The 18,454-nt window shown below is 46.1% G+C and overlaps 1 protein-coding gene across 28 annotated transcripts in view; it reads left to right on the plus strand.

Moving 5' to 3' along the window:
* Nucleotides 1-18,454, plus strand: part of MAP4 (microtubule associated protein 4) — a 228,385-nt gene that overhangs the window by 200,585 nt on the left and 9,346 nt on the right. For 6 of the 28 annotated variants that reach the window (XM_039477523.2, XM_010337027.3, XM_039477527.2 and 3 more), the window contains 7 exons: nucleotides 1,519-1,625; nucleotides 2,816-3,031; nucleotides 6,567-6,750; nucleotides 7,348-7,407; nucleotides 7,529-7,821; nucleotides 11,176-11,289; nucleotides 13,777-13,869. In XM_039477523.2, the coding sequence (XP_039333457.1) occupies nucleotides 1,519-1,625; nucleotides 2,816-3,031; nucleotides 6,567-6,750; nucleotides 7,348-7,407; nucleotides 7,529-7,821; nucleotides 11,176-11,289; nucleotides 13,777-13,869 (1,067 nt within the window). The remainder of the gene's footprint in view (nucleotides 1-1,518; nucleotides 1,626-2,815; nucleotides 3,032-6,566; nucleotides 6,751-7,347; nucleotides 7,408-7,528; nucleotides 7,822-11,175; nucleotides 11,290-13,776; nucleotides 13,870-18,454) is intronic. The other 22 variants (XM_039477543.2, XM_039477525.2, XM_039477540.2 and 19 more) reach the window with 11 other exon arrangements.

Consider the following 18,454-nt stretch of genomic DNA (forward strand, 5'->3'; position numbering starts at 1 on the left):
GAAATTGGTTTTCTGGATTAGAATTTGTGTGTACTTGTAATTTTTAGAAAATGACACTGTCAGGCAGCCCTGCCTATGAGTCATAGCAGTTCATACATATACCTACCAAGTATATTTCTCCATATTATTCTTAATAGTTATTTTTAAATTTTAGGACTTTTGACAATATGTTAGTGTTAAAATGGCATTTCAGGCCAAGCATGGTGATTCATGCCTATACTCCCAGCACTTTGGGAGGCCAAGGTGCGTGAATCACCTGAGGTCAGGAGTTTGAGACCAGCCTGGCCAACATGGTGAAACCCCATCTCTACTAAAATACAGAAATCAGCTGGGTGAGGTGGTGTATTCCTGTATTCCTTAGCTACTTGGGAGCCTGAGGCAGGAAAATTGTTTGAATGGGGAAGACAGAGGTTGCAGTGAGTCGAGATCATGCCATTGTACACACTGCCTATGGGTGGCAGAGTGAGACTCCATCTCAAAAAATAAAATAAAAAAGACATTTCAGTGGGGTTTTAATTTTTATTTTTCTTATTATACTTAACATTGGATATCTTTTCATAGATTCAAAAGACATTTGTATCTCTGTTCTATAAAATGTGTTTATACTGTTTTGGTCATTTTTCCAGTGGTTTATTGGCCTTTGTAGCAGTGATTGATTTGTGGGAATAATTTATAGAATAAGCTCTTTGTCTTTGGCATGAGGAGCAAGTATTTTTTCTGTTTCTCATTTGCCTTTTGACTTTTATTATAATGTCTTGTCTTTTTTTGTTTTTTGCCACATAGAAGTTTTTTATTTTTCTTTAGTCAAACTTGTGGCCTGTGGACTTTGTGCCAGTTAGAAAGTCCTTCCCCGCACAGCGAGATTATAAATTTAACAGTATTTTAATGCTTTCATGTGTAGTCATATTGAAATCTGGAGTAACCTCTCCACAGAGAGGAGGCTATGTTGCCTTAGGCAGGAGACTTTATTTCTGGCCCTGGGTCTTGTTCGATGGGTCTCCTCAGCCTGTTGGAAATCTGGGTCACTGTTAGAACTAGATCAGGTTAATCTTGCATCCTCTATAAAGTGGTTCTTTATAGGGAAAGGAAGGAAAGGGAGTCATTGAATGATCTGGCACTTACCCCATCTCACAGCAACATTTATTTGAAAGATAGACTCTGGTAGAAGAGGTTTTTGTCCTATTGCTTGGAGAGCTAGTGGTTGGAAGACAGAGTCCCTTTGGTCTCCAGGGAAGGGAAACCAAACTTAAAGGACCATTTCTTTCCACCGATCATTCATGCATGTGCCACTTAGACTGCTTCTCCACAGGGTCAGGCTCCTGAATCTGAGGAATCTAAAACTGTTTTCCATCACAATGAGAACTTGGGAGTCTTGTCCACATTTCAGCAGCACAACCCTGTGGACTTTTTTCAGAATGACATGCTAGTTAGTGATCTGTCTTTGCTAAACCTTGTATTTTCAAAACGGGTGTGAAAAACGTTTGCTTAGCAGAATTCCCACCCACCCTCTCCCCTTAGGAGTAGCCAGGCCAGAAGAAGGAAGGCCTGCTGTGAGTGGGACTGGAAATGACATCACCACCCCACCAAACAAGGAGCTCCCACCAAGCCCAGAGAAGAAAACAAAGGTAGGTGCCAGAGTGGTGGTTATCTTCTGCTGTTATTGCTTGAATCATGAATGACATTTCTTTTTTCTGAGCTATTGTGGTCCTTCCTCATGTTTAGACATGCTTAGAAAATATCTTGTATTCTCATTTACCATAGTGGCCTAAACCAACATTAAAATCTCAGCCTTTAGGCCGGGCGCGGTGGCTCAAGCCTGTAATCCCAGCACTTTGGGAGGCCGAGGCGGGTGGATCACAAGGTCAAGAGATCGAGACCATCCTGGTCAACATGGTAAAACCCCGTCTCCACTAAAAGTACAAAAATTAGCTGGGCATGGTGGCGTGTGCCTGTAATCCCAGCTACTCAGGAGGCTGAGGCAGGAGAATTGCCTGAGCCCAGGAGGCGGAGGTTGCGGTGAGCCGAGATCGCGCCATTGCACTCCAGCCTGGGTAACAAGAGCGAAACTCCGTCTCAAAAAAAAAAAAAAAAAAAAAAATCTCAGCCTTTGACCCTATTATCTTACATATCTGTAAAAAATGTTCTATAGAGATTGTTTCTGCTTCCCTTAACAACAACCTAAAGGACAATTGCAATAAATTCCAAATTGTTTGCTATTAACTCAATGTTAAAGAAAAAAAGATTCTGAAATCTCCATTCATGAAAAGAGAATGCGGATTTTGAAGATGGATCATATAGCTTCAGACACATAACCCCAGTACTTACTGCAAAGTTCAAAAGCCACACTGTAGGCTGTGGCTGTTGTTGTCCCATAAGATACAGGTAGTTTCAGCATGTCCAGGGGCTTCAGAAAGTTAAATTAAAAAGTTCTTAAAAAAATAGGTCATAATGGCTTAATCACCTACTGATGATTTTCTTGTAGAATTATTTTAGCCACCAGCTGTTAGTTTTAAGAGTTAGTTAATTGTTTTACTGAATTAAATCTTCAAGTGCCAAACTGCCGGAATTTGTGGCACTGTCATTAAGAAACTAATCCCCATTTTCTTTCTCTATTCTGGTGTCATTCAACTGTTTACTGAGCTCAGAAGAAAGAAATGCCAATTTTAAGTTGCATCTATCCTCATTGCTTATAATTTTACTTTGAATTGTGCAATTTATACTTTTTTTTATTTGTTTTTATTCTTGTCTGTGTGTTTGATGTTGGCCTTTAAAAAATAAAAATAAAAAATAAAAATAAACAACAATCAACCTAAAGCCTTTGGCCTCCACTCAGCCTGCAAAGACTTCAACATCGAAAGCCAAAACACAGCCCACTTTTCTCCCTAAGCAGCCAGCTCCCACCACCACTGGTGGGTTGAATAAAAAACCCATGAGCCTTGCTTCAGGCTTAGTACCAGCTGCCCCACCCAAACGCCCTGCTGTCGCCTCTGCCAGGCCTTCCATCTTACCTTCAAAAGACGTGAAGCCAAAGGTAAGTGGTCACCTAACTACTGTCCTGAGGAAAATTGTTCCCCTCTGAGTGTTAGATAGACAGGCTCTTGTTGCTAAAGACAACAGAATCAGGCTGGTGGCACTGGGAAAAGGCAAGGGAAATGGGGGAGAGGGGGATTTGGAAATTGGTATGGCTACTCCGGGCACAGTGCTTGTGAGTTAGCCCTGCTCCACAAGGAGCAGCCAAAAAAAGAAAAAAGGAAATCAATTTTGGGGCCCATTGATGCAGCCATTAACATTTTGATTTTATGCTTTTTACCTTTTCCTGCCCTGTTTGGAGATAATATTCCATCTACTTAGGTTCCTCCTCCTCTTTCTCAACCACTTACTCTTTACCTATTTAAGCACTTCCTAACCAGTTTCCTCAACTCCATATACCAGTTAGATATTCTTTTTTGGTATAATTCCCACATCAAATTTAATTTTTGTCTTTCTCTGTAATCATGCTGTAGAAGTGAGTTTTATCCATTACTTTTGTGATATAATTGGCTCTTGCAGCTTATCTGAGCGTGTTCCAGCATGATATGATGTGATAACTTACTTTGCTTTGGGCATTAGGCCACCTCTCACTGAGCTGCTCCTGAAGTCATCCAGTTTTCTAGGTCATCCACGGTTTCTATATTTCCCAGAATAAAGTGGCATTAGTGTTACGGAATTGCTCCAGGAGGAGAGGGTAGTGTAGAGGCTGTGGCTGGCTTCCTTACCATCTTGTCTTATTTGAAAAGGGCCTTTAGGTTAGCCTGATAGTATTATTTAAATTCATGGTATGAAATAGTTCCCCATGTTAAAATGTCAGTTTTTAATTTAATATTGTGAAGAATACTGATGGAACCCAGGAATTGAAGTCTAGGCTGAAACCCTGGCCAAGAAACTGAGAAATCCTGTCATAAACTAGTAATGATAAAAATCTTGCAAAGCTTTCTCCAGTTGGTTGCTTTTCTTGATCTTCAGAAAGCAATAGGTTTGAGTAAGAGGACAGAGGGGAGATGCCTGGAGCCCTGGCTACAGGTCCTCCCTGCTGCATATTCAGCAGCGGCCCCCAGGGGAGACAGAGGAGAGAGCATAGGAAGGAGAGGTGCCTAGTGAAATTTCACTCTATAATAATCATATAAATGAGATCAGGTACAGTGGGCCACGTCTATAATCCCAGCACTTTGGGAGGCTGAGGCAGGCAGATCACAAGGTCAGGAGTTTGAGACCAGCCTGGCTAAGTAGAGACGGTGGTGAAACTCTGTCTCTACTAAAAATACAAAAAAGTTAGCCAGGCATGGTGGCACATCTCCTATAGGAGAATTGCTTGAAACCAGGAGGCGGAGGTTGCAGTGAGCTGAAATCACGCCACTACACTCCAGCCTGGGCAACAGAGTGAGACTCCATCTCCACCCATAAAAAAAAAAAAAAACATAAATGAAGTGTACTGTACTAGTTGCTTTATATACACCTTTTTTTATTTTTCTTTTTTTTTTTTTTTAGATGGAGCCTCACTCTGTTACCCAGGTTGGAGTGCAGTGGCATGATCTTGCTCACTGCAACCTCCACCTCCCGAGTTCAAGCAATTCTCATGTCTCAGCCTCCTGAGTAGCTGGGATTACAGGCTCCCACCACCATGCCTGGCTAATTTTTGTATTTTTAGTAGCGATAGGGTTTTGCCATGTTGGACAGGCTGGCTTCAAATTTCTGACCTCAGGTGATCTGTCCACCAAAGCCTCCCAAAGTTTGCTAGGATTACAAGCATGACCTTCCACACTGGACCTGTTCTAATCTGTTTTACCCAGTTGAGGAAATAAAGCTCAGAGAGGCCCAGCGATTTGCCCAAGAACACACTGAGAGTTAAGGGGCCGGACCAGGACTGCAGCCCAGGCTTCTGACCCAGATTTGGCCAGTGACCTCTTCATCTGCAGCTTATTTTGGTAGAAAGATTTGTAGAGGCAAACAGGGAGAAACCCTATTCAGAAAAGATAAGTAGATTATGATCCTGTCAGAGAAGAAAATGTAAATTGGGAAACAGCAGAATAGCTCCAGTTAACTTCTGCAGGTTGTTGAAGCCAAGAAGAGCCTGACATCCGAAGGATTGAGATTTCTATCCCACATAACCTTTTTCTAATTTACTTTATCATCATTACCCTTACTGGGAAAGTAATAGAACTATGCTAGATTATTTTGAATAATAGTCATAGTGTTAAAATTTTGATGCACATCCCAGAGAGCATCTGGTTTAGTCCTCAAATTTTAGAGCAATAGGAAAGGGAACCCCTCTGCCCAAAATCCTCCGTTTCCAGCAGAGCTGGTAGCAGAACCACTTACCCTGATTCTAGCCTTAGAGTTCTTCACACCGTACTTAGGGCCTTCATTTGTGGAAATAGTCATTATCCTACATTTGCAGAGTTAGACTTCATTTGATTGGATGCCAGCCCTTAATTTCTAAGTACCTCCTTAGCTGATTTTTCCATTTAACAATATCCTGCTTGTCTCTACCTACATACTGCCCTCTGTATAGCCACTTCTCTTGGAGGAAGAGAGCTGGGCCCAGTGTGTCTGTGGTTTGGCTTACTCTCTTGAGTAATATGGTACATTTGTTTGTCACAATAGTGTCTTCATCCCCTATCCCCATAGAAACCAGGCTAAATTGATTCTTTCCCTTCCTTACTAGTGATGTTGTTCCCAGCCTTCATGTAAAAGGAACTCAAGTGGCCCAGATGCCAAGCATCTACCCTTGAGAGACTTTTTCTCTTTTGCTCTCGGACCATAGCTGTGATATCAGTGCTCTTTATCCCTTCTGTTGGTCTGGACTCCCTCTTATCATCATCTCTGTGCTGAGACCTTTCATACTTTATTCCCTGACATCACATATTATCAAAGCTGGTCCTTAATGACCTTCTGTTCTAATCTCTATTCCAATGAGGAAATAAAGCTCAGAGGCTCAGTGATTTGTTGGAGTAGGGCTGCAGCTCATGCTTCTGGCCCAGATTTGGCCAGTGGCCTCTCCATCTGCAGCTCAGTCCTGTTCAGTATTCTCTAGGTGTGTGTTAGCCAAAAGAATGGCTCAATTTGACTGAACACAATTTTTGGTTTTTTGTTTGTGTATGTGTTTAATCTTAAGTCTAATACATTAGATTTTGTTACATTAAATACATTAGTATTTTTGGCATTTCTACAGAGGTTACATTAAAGTATATATTCATATATATTAATACATAATGCAGTAGATCCAGAGGCAAATGTAGGTTGTGGTGATGTACCCTTCAGGGCTACTTATTCTCACTGGCTTAGGTTGGATTGAAGTCGTTTTACTCCCTGTTACCTGCCCTCAGATCACATAGTACCCTACCTGGCCAGTTTGTTGCTTTATGTGGAGGATTTTGCTCTTAGAACCATATATATTTTCCTGTCAGTAGCTGCTGAACCCACAGTACCTGCTGTTCTCTGGTACATGCTTGTATAGAAGCATCTTGTAGTGTGACTGCCTAGGACTATTGTTGCCCTCCAGGCCTCACTCCCACTTTCCTTATTTCCAGCCCATTGCAGAAGCAAAGGCTCCTGAGAAGCGGGCCTCACCATCCAAGCCAGCTTCTGCCCCAGCCTCCAGATCTGGATCCAAAAGCACTCAGACTGTTCCAAAAGCCACAACAGCTACCGCTGTTGCCTCAACTGGGCCAAGCAGTAGGAGCCCCTCCACGCTCCTACCCAAGAAGCCCACTAGTGAGTATTGCCTGTCTTTCTCTCCCATGGGAACTAGGGAGTGGAAAATGGGGTCTTGGCTTTGCCTTGACCATTGCTCTAGCTAGCATCACAAACAGCTCTGCAGGCCTGCTTAGGCACCAGTCCTGAGTGGGCTGCCTGGAACAATAGTAGCCTGGTGGGCCTGGTACTTAACAAGCCTTCATCTCTCTGTGAGCTTAGCAGTTGCGTGTATTCAGAAAAATCTTGAGTGAAAATAGAAAGAAAAAGGTACTGCTCATGTATTCCCAGGTAGAATTTACTCTTGCCTTCTTAGTAACTCCATAGCACCTAGCACTTTGTGGTCATGGACTTACATGATGAGGGCTACTCAAGTCCATAGGCATGTATTGACAGCCTACTTCTAAGGCCACATAGAAGGCATTTTCAGGGCAGTAGGAAAGAATAAGACACAGTGCCTGGCCATCTAATTTACCACTCCATTCCCAGGGATTAACACAGTTCCTGGCTCAAAGTAGACATTCAGTAATTGTTAAATAATGAGAAATCTCAATATTGGATGCGCCATCCAACAGGTCAGTTTGCTAAATGTTATATTAATAAGTATATTTTGTACAGCCATTAAGACTGAGGGAAAACCTGCAGAAGTCAAGAAGATGACTGCAAAGTCTGTTCCAGGTAATAGCCCATCCGCCATTTTGTAGAGCCCTAACTTGAACCCCCAGTTCCTCCTCCTATGTGCACTATGTGTCCGTTTTTCTCTCTGCCACTGAACCCGTGTTCTCTCACTCCTTTGCAGCTGACTTGAGTCGCCCCAAGAGCACCTCCACCAGTTCCATGAAGAAAACCACCACTCTTGGTGGGACAGGCCCTGCTGCAGGGGTGGCTCCCACCCGAGTCAAGCCCACACCTATGCCGTCTCGGCCCTCCACAACTCCTTCCATGGACAAGAAGCCCACCTCAGCCAAGCCCAGCTCCACCACCCCCAGACTCAGCCGCCTGGCCACCAATGCTTCTGCTCCTGATCTGAAGAATGTCCGCTCCAAGGTTGGCTCCACGGAAAACATCAAGCATCAACCTGGAGGAGGCCGGGTGGGTCCAGGGAGCTTGGGGTCCTGGCATTACTGGCCCCTGAATCCTCTCCTCCATCTCCACCCGCTGTTCCTAGGCCCACCAAAGAAGGGGGCAGTTAGGACATTGGACTCAGTGTCAGGATATTTCAGCCTGGGCTCCATAGTGGGTTTTGTGCCCCAGCAGCAGGAAAGCAGAGTAGGCAGAGCTCTGGGCTTTCTCTTCCTGTCTCAGTAAGAGAGGCTCCTGTTCTAGTTGTTGAGGTCTGGGTTTACAGTTTTGCTTGGATGTAAAAGGATTCTGGTCAGGTGCAGTGGGTCACACACCTGTAATCCCAGCACTTTGGGAGGCTGAGGTAGGTAGATCATGAGGTCAGGAGTTCAAGACCAGCCTGGCCAATATGGTGAAACCCCATCTCTATTAAAAATACAAATAAAGACCGGGCGCAGCGGCTCACGCCTGTAATCCCAGCACTTTGGGAGGCCGAGGAGGGCGGATCACGAGGTCAAGAGATTGAGACCATCCTGGTCAACATGGTGAAACCCTGTCTCTACTAAAAATACAAAAATTAGCTGGGCATGGTGGCACGTGCCTGTAATCCCAGCTACTCAGGAGGCTGAGGCAGGAGAATTGCCTGAACTCAGGAGGCGGAGGTTACAGTGAGCCGAGATCGCGCCATTGCACTCCAGCCTGGGTAACAAGAGCGAAACTCCGTCTCAAAAAAAAAAAAATGCAGATAAAAATTAACCAGACACGGTGACGGGCGCCTGTAATCCCAGCTACTTGGGAGGCTGAGGCAGAGAATTGCTTGAACCGAGGAGGCAGAGGTTGCAGTGAACCAAGATCACACCACTGCCCTCCAGCCTGGGCAACAGAGCGAGACTCCATCTCAAAGAAAAAAAAAGCAGTGGGGTGGGGGAGTTCTTTCTTTTATAGAAGAAACAGAGGAGGCCTCAGAGACTCTGCAAGCATGAGAGACAGCCTAGTTTTTCTTTTTCTTTTTTTTCTTTTAATTTTATTTTTTTAAAGAGATGGGATCTTGCTATGTAGCCCAGGCTGGAGTGCAGTGGCTATTCACAGGCACGATCCCATTACTGATCAGCACGGGGGGGTTTTGACCTGCTCCATTTCCAAACTGGGCCGGTTCACCCCTCCTTAGGCAACCTGCTGGTCTCCCACTCCCAGGAGGTCACATACTGATGCTGAACTTTGTGTGGACACCCAATCGGCATAGTGCACTACAGCCCAGAACTCCTGGGCTTAAGCAATCATCCCACCTCAGCCTCCTGAGTAGCTGGGACTACAGGCACATGCCACCGCACCTGGCAAGCCTAGTTTTTCATGGTTCTTGTTTTGTTGTTGTTTTTTTTTTTTTGAGACAGAGTCTGGCTCTATCACTGGGGCTGGAGTGCAGTGGCATGATCTCAGCTCACCACAACCTCCACCTCCCGAGTTCAAGCTATTCTCCTGCCTCAGCCTCCCGAGTAGCTGGGACTATAGGCACATGCCACCATGCTTGGCTAATTTTTTTTTTTTTTTAGTAGAGAGGTGTTTCACTGTGTTAGCCAGGATGGTCTCGATTTTCTGACCTTGTGATCCATCCACTTCAGCCTCCCAAAGTGCTGGGATTACAGGAGTAAGCCACTGCGCCCAGCCATTTTTCATGATTCTTACCCTGCACAGAGAATGTCAGGATAGGCAGAAGGTAGAACACCTCTTAGTTCCACAACCCATGACTTGAGTGGAATCTATCTGAAAGAGGACTAAGGTATCCTCTTGTGGCCAGGAGGAGTCATGCGAGCCTTTGGCCTTCCTAAACAACAGGACTGCACTGGATATAGGGAGAAAGGCACAGCAGATCACAGTGCTTCACTTTTAGGATTTTCCAGTTGCATCAGTCCCAGAATTATTATTTTTTAGACAGAGTCTCACTCTGTCACCAGGCTGGAGTGCAGTGGCGCAATCTCGGCTCACTGCAACCTCTGCTTCCCAGGTTCAGTCGATTCTCCTGCCTCAGCCTCCCAAGTAGCTGGGACTACAGGCATATGCTGCCATGCCCAGCTAACTTTTGTATTGTTACTAGAGATGAGGTTTCACCATGTTGGCCAGGATGGTCTTTATCTCTTGACCTTGTGATCCGCCCACCTTGGCCTCCCAAAGTGCTGGGATACAGGTGTGAGCTACTGTACCCAGCCAATCCCAGAATTATTTAACTTTTTTTTTTTTTTTTTTTTTTGAGACAGTTTCGCTCTTGTTACCCAGGCTGGAGTGCAATGGCGCGATCTCGGCTCACCGCAACCTCCGCCTCCTGGGCTCAGGCAATTCTCCTGTCTCAGCCTCCTGAGTAGCTGGGATTACAGGCATGCACCACCATACCCAGCTAATTTTTTGTATTTTTAGTAGAGACGGGGTTTCACCATGTTGACCAGGATGGTCTCGATCTCTTGACCTCGTGATCCACCCGCCTCAGCCTCCCAAAGTGCTGTGATTACAGGCTTGAACCACCGCGCCCGGCGAATTATTTAACTTTTAACCATGGGAACTCTGTGTGTGAAAAGATGGTGATCAAAGTCCATCTGAGAATGTTCAGGTTCCTGGAGCAGTGACCATCTCATCTCCTAGGTATTCACCATTTCTACACCACCACCACCATCCAGGGCAGGATATTTAAATTGCTTAATCTAGAGCTCTTAAGAAATTTAGGAGGGACAAAAATGAGGCGGAATCCTGGTGTCACTGGAAGACTCTGATGGCAAGCTGGGATCAGTCTGGATAAGAGCCTGAAAGTTGCTTTTGGTAGCAACAGTGGCTCTGGCATGCCCAGCAGGCCTCTGGGCTGTGCTGCGATGGCCTGTTTCCCCCTGCCTTTGCTCTTACGGTTTCATGGTGCAAACGTTACAAGAGGTCTCGGCTGGGGAGTTGAGTGACTTGGTCTAGTGAATTGTTTCTGCTCTAGCATACCTACCTGAAGCATGTGACACTTTCTGTCATCAGTATTGACTCCCTGTGACCGTGGCAGCTGCTTGGGGCCTATCAGAACATTGGGCATGGGGGGTGGGCATTGTAATTGGAAAATCGTGCCCTAGCACGATCTAAGAATCACTGGTTTAGTTCTCTTAGCCTTTCTTTGTGTCTTGATCTGTTCCTCATGTCTCAAGACTGTGGTCTGTAGCTCCTCTTTTTTGTGGTCCTCTACTCAAGGATCTGTGGGTTGGTCTAACCTGGGAAATGTGTGGTTTTGCTAGGATCAAAGGCCACCTGCTTTTGCCTCGTGGCCTGACCTGAATTTGAGTCCCCTACAGCCTTCTTCCCTTCTTGGCATTCGAGCTCTTATCCTCTTGATTTGAAATTTGCCCTCCCTTTATCTCCATCCAGGCCAAAGTAGAGAAAAAATCAGAGGCAGCTGCTACAACTCGAAAACCTGAATCTAATGCAGTCACTAAAACAGCCGGCCCAATTGCAAGTGCACAGAAACCACCTGCGGGGAAAGTGAGTTTTATTTAGACCCATCTCTGGAAGGTGAAGATGGTAAAATACTTCTTCCAGCCTGAGCCACTTGCCCTCTCTTGCACTTTTTCCGTATCCTTTAGTAGTTTCTATTTCTTAACCCTCATATTCCCTTCTCTGTACTTGATGACTCAGCCATCAGAAAAGTTTTTCTATAGAGTTGGGAGCCTATTAGCCCTTTGGATAATTTTTTTTTTTTTTTTTTTTTTTTTTCCGAGACGGAGTTTCGCTCTTCTTACCCAGGCTGGAGTGCAATGGCGCGATCTCGGCTCACTGCAACCTCCGCCTCCTGGGTTCAAGCAATTCTCCTGCCTCAGCCTCCTGAGTAACTGGGATTACAGGCACATGCCACCATGCCCAGCTAATTTTTTGTATTTTTAGTAGAGACGGGGTTTCACCATGTTGACCAGGATGGTCTCGATCTCTCGACCTCATGATCCACCCGCCTCGGCCTCCCAAAGTGCTGGGATTACAGGCTTGAGCCACCGCGCCCGGCGATAATTTTTTTTTTTTGGCTGGTTAAAGTGAATCCAAAGACTTTCATTCACTTCCTTCTCACTGACCTTGATGTGAAACCTATGTGGTATAGATGCAAATACAGCACAGCCATGTTCGTTATCAGGAAGACGTGGCAGGGGTAATTTCCACCACCTGGAACCCTGGAGACCCTGTGCTTTACCTTGAACTAAAAGATCCCTCTGATAACGCTGCTGGGTATGGAGATAACGTCATTTGTCCTGGTTTCCCAGGTTGCCTCTTAACTGCAAGTTAGGACGCTCATTCCCAATGGAAACCCACTTAGTATAGGCATGCAGCATCACCTGGAGGGTAGAGGTAAGCTGAAACCATAGGTTCTTTCCCCTTGCCTCTGTACTGGAATCCAGGTTCTTCCTGGGTGCTTGCAACACCTTCCATCCTTAGCCACTGCCGGTAGGTGTGCTTCTCTACCAGAGAAGCCTAAGCTCCAGCCTTTTGGGACCAGCATGGGAAGTCTCAGCCCAAATCATTCATATGGTAAAGAAGGCTACAACATGGCTTCTGAGTGACTGCTAGAGGTCCTAGGTTCAGACCAATCAATGCTCATTAAGAAGTAGTGTGGGCCGGGCGCAGTGGCTCAAGCCTGTAATCCCAGCACTTTGGGAGGCCGAGGCGGGCGGATCACGAGGTCAAGAGATGGAGACCATCCTGGTCAACATGGTGAAACCCCATCTCTACTAAAAATACAAAAAATTAGCTGGGCATGGTGGCGCGTGCCTGTAATCCCAGCTACTCAGGAGGCTGAGGCAGGAGAATTGCCTGAACCCAGGAGGCGGAGGTTGCGGTGAGCCGAGATCGCGCCATTGCACTTCAGCCTGGGTAACAAGAGCGAAACTCCGTCTCAAAAAAAAAAAAAAAAAAAAAAAAAGTAGTGTGATAACCACTTGTTCACCATCGAAGTGTTGAAAAGGGCTAGAAATGAATAGGTACAATGAGGTCTGTGGGTTGGAGTTCTCAGGATGGATTTCTGTACTCTGAACTTGTCAGCCAGGGGGTTGCATCATTTGCAAAGAAAGGGAATTGGCAACTATTCCTTCTTGAGAAGGTCCTAGGATTCTTTGTTCTACACTCTTAGAGCCAGGGCCTTGGTGTTTCTCAGTTCCAGAGGGAGCCATTTCTGTACTATACAGTGTGACTGTGCCTCCAGCATTGGGTAGCATTGCTGCCCTGCTTAGAGCCTGTTCTTTCCTCATGGAAATCTTGCAGGGTAGAGGACTAGGCATATGGAGGATTCAAGAAGATATTTTACCCTTGAGTCAAAACTACTATGCTTTCTCGAGCCCTAAGACAAATGGGCTAAGTATGGAGGCTGCAGCTGCTCCCCTGGTATCGGAGATTCTGTATCCATTTGTATTCACATCTGAGCAATGACCTCTTCTTCCTGTTAGTATCATCTGTGCCCTTGCTGCCAGCTGCCCAGTGCTTCTCAGAGCAGCCTTTGCTTCTGAGAGTGGGTTTGGCTGCAGCCATTCCAGAGCCCAGATTTAAGGGAAGCACCCTTGTTGGATGAGAACAGGTCCACATGATAGGACTCTTGCAGAGAAGAGCCAAGGACACTGTGCCCAGCTCTTGAGAAGGGAGCCGAGCAAGGAGGTGGGGCTGTGCTTGGTTAGGCATCAGGGGCCTGCTGCTGCCTGGTCCTTGTGCACCACAGCTCTGCCCCCAAGGGGTGGTGATGACCAACATGCAGCGCCTGTGCAGCTCTGCTCCTCTTGTCGTGTTGTCTGTTCATGTTTCTCACTCCCCTCTTGCTCTTTCACATTTCTTTTCCACACCTGCTTTTCCACACCTGTTGTGCAGAAGGTGGGGGTGGAGGTTTAACAACACTTTATGTTGATCATTGTGATCACATGTAGACTCACTGCCTGCCCTATGTCGGTTCTAACCAGTCCTCTCCCTTTGTGTTGTTTTTTCTGTTTTCTAACACTCCAGGTCCAGATAGTCTCCAAAAAAGTGAGCTACAGCCATATTCAGTCCAAGTGTGGTTCCAAGGACAATATTAAGCATGTCCCTGGAGGTGGTAATGTAAGTATCAGCTCTGGTTAGCCGGAATCTGAGGCATAGCCCACTGTGAGGTTGTACTGGGGAGAGGGCCAGGTGCCCATGTAGACAGAATCCCAGTGTCCTGAGCTGGGGCGTTCTCTAACAAGCAGTCTAGCAAAATGAGGGGACCTCAAAACTCCCATATGTTTAGACAGGGTGTTTCTGGCGAGCCTCTGAACACCAGCATGGTGATATCCACTGGGTAGCTTTTCAACCCTGTGGGTGGGAGGGTTTGGATTTTCCTCCGGCTATGTCAGATCCTGGTCTGAGGGCAGTGGTTAGCAGCAGACCTGTTGCCTGTCCAGAGTGCATTCTGGGCATACATATGTGTGTCTGCATGCCCTTGAATTGCCGTAGAAGTCCCTGCTCTGAGACAGATGTCCAGATCTTCCCAGAGCTCACTTTTGAATCCTTGTTACTATAAAATCAAAATTAACATTTTTCTCCTATCCCTTCCCCGCATTTTCCTTTATCTTTTTGCTCTCCACCTCTCTTTTTCCTCTTTCTTCTTTTCTCTCCCTACCTTCTCCCATTTCCCTTTCTACTTTTCCTTTTTTTTCCCCTTTTCTAATCCCTTCCTTTTTTTTTTTTGAGACAGAGTCTCGCTCTGTTGCCAGGCCGGAATGCAGTGGCACCATCTCAGCTCACTGCACTGCAACCTCTGCCTCCTGGGTTCAAGCAATTCTCCTGCCTCAGCCTCCCGAGTAGGTGGGACTACAGGCGTGCGCTGCCACGCCCAGCTAATTTTTTGTATTTTTAGTAGAGACAGGGTTTCCACCATGTTGGCCAGGATGGTCTTGATCTCTTGACCTTGTGGTCCACCCGCCTCGGCCTCCCAAAGCCCTGGGATTACAGGCGTGAGCCACCTCGCCCAGCCCCTTCCTCCTTTTTCTTCCCCTCCTTCCTTCTTCAGTCCCTTTTCCCTCCTTATCTTTTTTCCCTCTTTCCTCTTCCAGCCAACCATCTTTCTTTTTGTCATGCTGCCATTGTGTGCCGGCTCTATGATATGTGTTGGGGAAACAAGTGATCCCAGCTCACAGGGAGGTTCTGGTCTAGGGAGAGATAGGGCAAAGTCTTACTGTTGTTTAGTGTGTGAAGAACACCCTGTGCACTTTCCACTTGTCACCGTCACAGTTCCCAGGCAAGTGGCACTCTGTGGAGTTGTGCTAGAGGCACCAGAAGCCACCACGCACGACCCCTGCCTCCATTTCTTTTGAGTTCATTTGGTTCTTTCTCTTTGCTGTCCTGAACCAGACTAGGTCCTGCTCCACTTAACCCTTTTCATTTCTATACTCTGTAACACCCCTGCCTCCTCCTTGGTGGTCATGACATTCTGCCCATGGCCTACAGACACCCCCAGCAGTTCTATTGTGAGGAATGTGGCCATGAGCTTTCATTCTTGCCCCACACAGCTCTCCTTCTTACCCCTCCTTCCTTGTCATCTTCTCACCACTGCCTCTTCCTGGTCTGGGTAGAAATGGCATCCTCGAGTGGAGTTGGCCAACCAGACATTAGTCAGCCCGGCACGGGATCAGCTGAAGTGAGGTGACAAAGATCCAGCTCATGAGGGGCCCAGGCAGCTGCTGAGCCTGGCTTCTCCTGGCTTCTCCTGGCTTCGGCCTGGATGAAAACAGAAGGTGAACAGGGGTTCTGAGGGAACCGAGTCATTTGTGTAGGTGAGACATAGAGATGTATTTGTGTATGTTGTGTGGTGAATATAAGAGCTCTGAAAATAGTCATCATTTATGTATCACCTGCTGTGATCTTTTCACACTGCCTACACAGGACTTCACATGTGTAGGGTTTTTTTTTGGTTGGTTTTTTTTTTTTTTTTTTTTTTTGAAGGCGAATGTATTTTTAAAGCCTTTGTACTTTAGGATGTTTCCTTAAACAGAGCATTAGGAGACTACTGTGAGCAGTATTTCCCAGAGGGAGGATGAGGGTAAACAGCAGCTGGCCACAGCCGGACCCAGGTGCTTTGTTTCCTTCCATAGCCTCCGCCCTAAAGCCACCACAAGCAAATATGCAGTTTAAAATGGTGAGCCCTCAGGCTGGGCAACATAGTGAGACCCTCCGTCTCTAGAAAAAAAAGGCCTCCCAATGTACTGGTATTACAGGCGTGAGTCACTGAGCCCAGCCTAAAATATTTTTATCAGCACTTTGAGAGACCAAGGCAGGCAGATCGTGAGGTCAGGAGTTTGAGACCAGCCTGGCCAACACAGTGAAATTCTGTCTCTACGAAAAATACAAAAGTTAGCCAGGTGTGGTGGCATGTACCTGTAATCCCAGCTACTCAGGAGGCTGAGGTGGGAGAATTACTTGAACCTGGGAGGCAGAGGTTACAGTAAGCCCAGATCGTGCCATTACACTCCAGCCTGGACGACAGAGCGAGACTCCATCTAAGAAAAGAAAATTAACAATAGTAATGATTTTGTATGAAAAGCTTTAAATTTCAAGTTATTTCTTTAGGATGTATTCCTAACATAGGACTTCCTTTGTTTTTTTTTTTGTTTTTTGTTTTTTTTTTTGAGACAAAGTCCTCTGTCGCCCAGGCTGGAGTGCAGTAGTGCAATCTCAGCTCTCACTGCAACCTCCGCCTCATGGGTTCAAGTGATTCTCCTGCCTCAGCCTCCCAAGCAGCTGGGACTACAGGTGTGTGCCCCCATACCCGGCTAATTTTTTGTATATGTAGTAGAGGCGGGGTTTCACCATGTTAGCCAGGATGGTCTCGATCTCCAGACCTCGTGATTCACCTGTCTCAGCCTCTCAAAGTGCTGGGATTGCAGATGTGAGCCACTGCATCCGGCCCCCAATGTAGGATTCTTATGTCAGAAGTCACATCTGTTTCATGGTGTGGGATACATAGGGTGTTGTTGTTGTTGTTGTTGTTGTTGTTGTTGTTGTTGTTGTTTTGAGACAGAGTCTCGTTCTGTCGCCCAGGCTGGAGTGCAGTGGCTTGATCTTGACTTACTGCAACCTCTGCCTCCCAGTTTCAATTGATTCTCCTGCCTCAGTCTCCTGAGTAGCCAGGATTATAGACGTGCACTACCACACCCAGTTAACTTTTGGTTTTTGTTTTGTTTTGTTTTTTGTTTTTTGTTTTGAGACTGAGTCTCACTTTGTCACCCAGGGTGGAGTGCAGTTGCACAGTAGCAGCTCACTACAACCTCCACCTCCTGGGTTCAAGATTTCTGCTGTCTCAGCCTCCCGAGTAGCTGAGACTACAGGCACCTGCCACTACACCCAGCTAATTTTTGTATTTTTTGTAGGGGATGGGGTTTTGCCATTTTGGTCAGGCTGATCTCGAACTCTTGACCTCAGGAGATTCACCTACCTCAGCCTCGCAAAGTGCTGGGATTACAGGCATGAGCCACTGCGCCCCACCTAACTTTTGTGTTTTTCATAGACTTGGTTTCACCATGTTAGCCAAGCTGTTCTTTAACTCCTGACTTCAAATGATCCACCTGTCTCAGCCTCCCAAAGTGCTCGGATTACAGGCGTGAGCCACCATCCCTGACTCATTCTTTTTTTGCTGATAATTTTCCTGATGAGTAAAATGAATGGTTTGGCCTTGAATATGGATTCTGCTAATTACATCCGCATGGTTTTTTTTTTTTTTTTTTTGAGACAGAGTGTTGCTCTTGTTACCCAGGCTGGAGTGCAATGGCGCGATCTCGGCTCACCACAACCTCCGCCTTCTGGGCTCAGGCAATTCTCCTGCCTCAGCCTCCTGAGTAGCTGCAATTACAGGCGTGCACCACCACGCCCAGCTAGTTTTTTTTGTATTTTTAGTAGAGACGGGGTTTCACCATGTTGACCAGGATGGTCTCGATCTTTCGACCTCGTGATCCACCCACCTTGGCCTCCCAAAGTGCTGGGATTACAGGCTTGAGCCACCGCGCCTGGCCTTACATCCTCATGGTTTTAGTTAACATATTCCTTTGTCCCTCAATTTTCTTTAAATTTATTTAGGTTTGGTTTTTTGCCCACATGCTAGCATGACATGTAAGTAGGTAATGAAGTTTATTCTGTGAGAAGTAACATTCATGTCTTATTCTTCAATTGTCTCATTTTTTATGATGTTGGCAATTCCTGGACCTGTGAGTTCAGTAGGCATGCCATGGTAAGACTCTAATTCTAGTATTACTTCTTGATTTACTAGCTAGAATACATCTGTAAAGTGAAACTGCCCTTAACCATTCTTTAATTGCGAACTAGACAAGAGGTCAAGAGATACAGGCTTCAAATACGGAACACTGTCAAGAAATCTGTGGCTCTGGCCAATGCAGTGGCTCACAGTTGTAATCCCAGCACTTTGGGAGGCCAAGGCAGGTGGATTGCTTCAGCCCAGAAATCCAAGACCAGCCTGGGCAACATGGCAAAACCCTATCTCTACAAAAAATACAAAAATTAGCTGATCATGGTGGCATGTGCCTGTAGTCTTAGCCACTTGAGGGGCTAAGGCAGGAGGATCACTTGAGTCTGGGCTCAAGGTTGAGGCTGCAGTGAGCTGAGATCATGCCACTGGACTCCAGCCTGGGCGATAGAGTGAGACCCTGTCTCAAAA

Source organism: Saimiri boliviensis, chromosome 8 (assembly GCF_048565385.1).
Source record: "Saimiri boliviensis isolate mSaiBol1 chromosome 8, mSaiBol1.pri, whole genome shotgun sequence".
Classification (NCBI taxonomy): domain Eukaryota; kingdom Metazoa; phylum Chordata; class Mammalia; order Primates; family Cebidae; genus Saimiri; species Saimiri boliviensis.